The sequence below is a fragment of the Oreochromis niloticus genome, unplaced genomic scaffold (genome assembly GCF_001858045.2).
Source record: "Oreochromis niloticus isolate F11D_XX unplaced genomic scaffold, O_niloticus_UMD_NMBU tig00007751_pilon, whole genome shotgun sequence".
In the NCBI taxonomy this organism is placed as follows: Eukaryota; Metazoa; Chordata; class Actinopteri; order Cichliformes; family Cichlidae; genus Oreochromis; species Oreochromis niloticus.
In genome coordinates this window covers 9,154-10,970 of record NW_020328746.1, presented here as the reverse complement: position 1 = coordinate 10,970, position 1,817 = coordinate 9,154, and the positions used below count along the sequence as shown (strand labels likewise).

At 42.5% G+C, this 1,817-nt stretch overlaps 1 protein-coding gene across 1 annotated transcript; it reads right to left on the bottom strand.

The window, feature by feature from the left end:
• Positions 1-426: 426 nt before the first annotated feature.
• On the bottom strand, positions 427-1,471 carry LOC109199056 (RING finger protein 145-like). Its single transcript, XM_019354366.1, has 3 exons — positions 1,453-1,471; positions 1,009-1,156; positions 427-609 (listed from the first exon to the last, which is right to left on the bottom strand). Coding segments are annotated over exons 1-3 (333 nt in total). The 5' UTR covers positions 1,455-1,471.
• Positions 1,472-1,817: the final 346 nt, after the last annotated feature.

Here is a 1,817-nt window from a genome sequence, read left to right as displayed (position 1 = left end):
AAAGCTGCGATCATTGTCCTCTTTTTTACATTTTTAATGCCGAGTGATGAATTTCTGCTTAGAGATTGTTTTAGATCATTTGAAACATAACATGGATATGAAGTTGGACATGATGGGAGGCCAAGCAACAGCTGGACAAGTAGAATAGGGATTATTTAGATTGTGTAATTATATATGCATGTATGTATGTTGTGTGTGTTAAAATGGAGCTCAGGGGTTGAATGGAGGAGGAGGTGGAGGACGTGGAGGAGGTTCCACTGAATGGGGAGTTGGTGGGTTAGATTGTGATGATGGACCAGTAGAGTTTGCCTGGCTCCAGCCCCAGATTAAGTCTGGGTCATGCATCCTCTTTAGATAAACATAAAAACTGTTCATACCTGGAAGCAGATAGCACAGATGTCATTATACTGCTCCAGCTGTGTATTGCTAGCTGTAGGGGCTTTTTATCTTGTGTACAGCATCTCTCCTGAGCAGGAAGCTCTGCCAGCCCAGCTGGGCTCTGAGCCAGACGTTATAGTACGAGTGGACCAAGATGATGGTGCTTCCCATCACACTCCACTCGCCAAATACAGTCTCTGATACACCATAGCACACCACGCACACCGCAACCTGGTGAGGTAACAAATCACTGACAGTGAGGCAGAGACAGTGCTGATGCATTACATGACAGTGTCTGTTTACAGTCAGAACTTAGCAAAGAGTTGGTGTGTGTGTGTGTGTGTGTGTGTGAGACACATAGCAGAAACTCCAGCAATCTGTAGCCCATTTACACAATATATGACTTCATCCATGTTCTACACTGGAGCTTTACGAAACTCCTCCACCATGAAGAGAACAACAGATCAACAGAGTGCCAAGCACCTGGCGGTAGAGTGTTTCAGAGTTATTATGGAATTAAAAACAAGCAATATACATGTTTAATTATTATTGGGCTGAACTGTTTGGGTAGAGCAAGTTTAAACTATTTAATTTAACGTTTTTGCACACTGCGATGCGGTTGTGTGTTACCTGGAGAGAGGTGAGGATTGAGGAGGAGATGATGATGAGAAGCCAGAAGTCCATGTGGAAGAACTGGCAGATCATATAAGCCATGTACGCTGGAAAGATCAGCAGGAAGAGACAGAGAGAAACTGCACGGAAGTGCTTCCACAAACTCCTACGGGACGGGCAGCAAACCAGCATATGAGAAAGCAGGCAGGTTGATAGCAGGCTTTGCAAACACACTTTCAGTCAGATTGATGTCAAAAAGACAAACTGCCTGTTTAGGAATGAAGAAAGAAGGACAGTACACCGTAGTATTACTTAATTTATGATGTTAGCATGAGTTGTACTGATGACCATAGATAATGAATTCTGTGATAATTAACTAACTGCCCATAGTTATTAATAGTTGTTTATGATCAGTAAAAATAAAACAAACAGTGGGACACAGAGTTTTCTTAAAATAAACACATGAAAAAAGTCTTTGGTATATTATCTTAGTTGCCTCTAGATGCTCCCAGGGCTAGGACTATAGGATCAGCTATCTCCAGCATGGACTGCAGGATGGAAGCAGCAACAATAAAGAGGACGATAGAGAGGAGGAAGGCTCTGTGGATGACCTGCAGCTCAATGAGGCCAGTTTGGACAGCAAGGATTAGCAAGGTGATAGCTTCAGTCATCCCCCTGCACAGAGAGGAAACACATTAGAGTTGACACACCACACAATTATATGCCTTGGCTTTGCATTCAAGTTGGAATCATATACAGTTTATCCAGACTTGACCTTTGGGTATACAATGTCAATTATTTTATCCTATTAGACAGTTGTGTGAAAT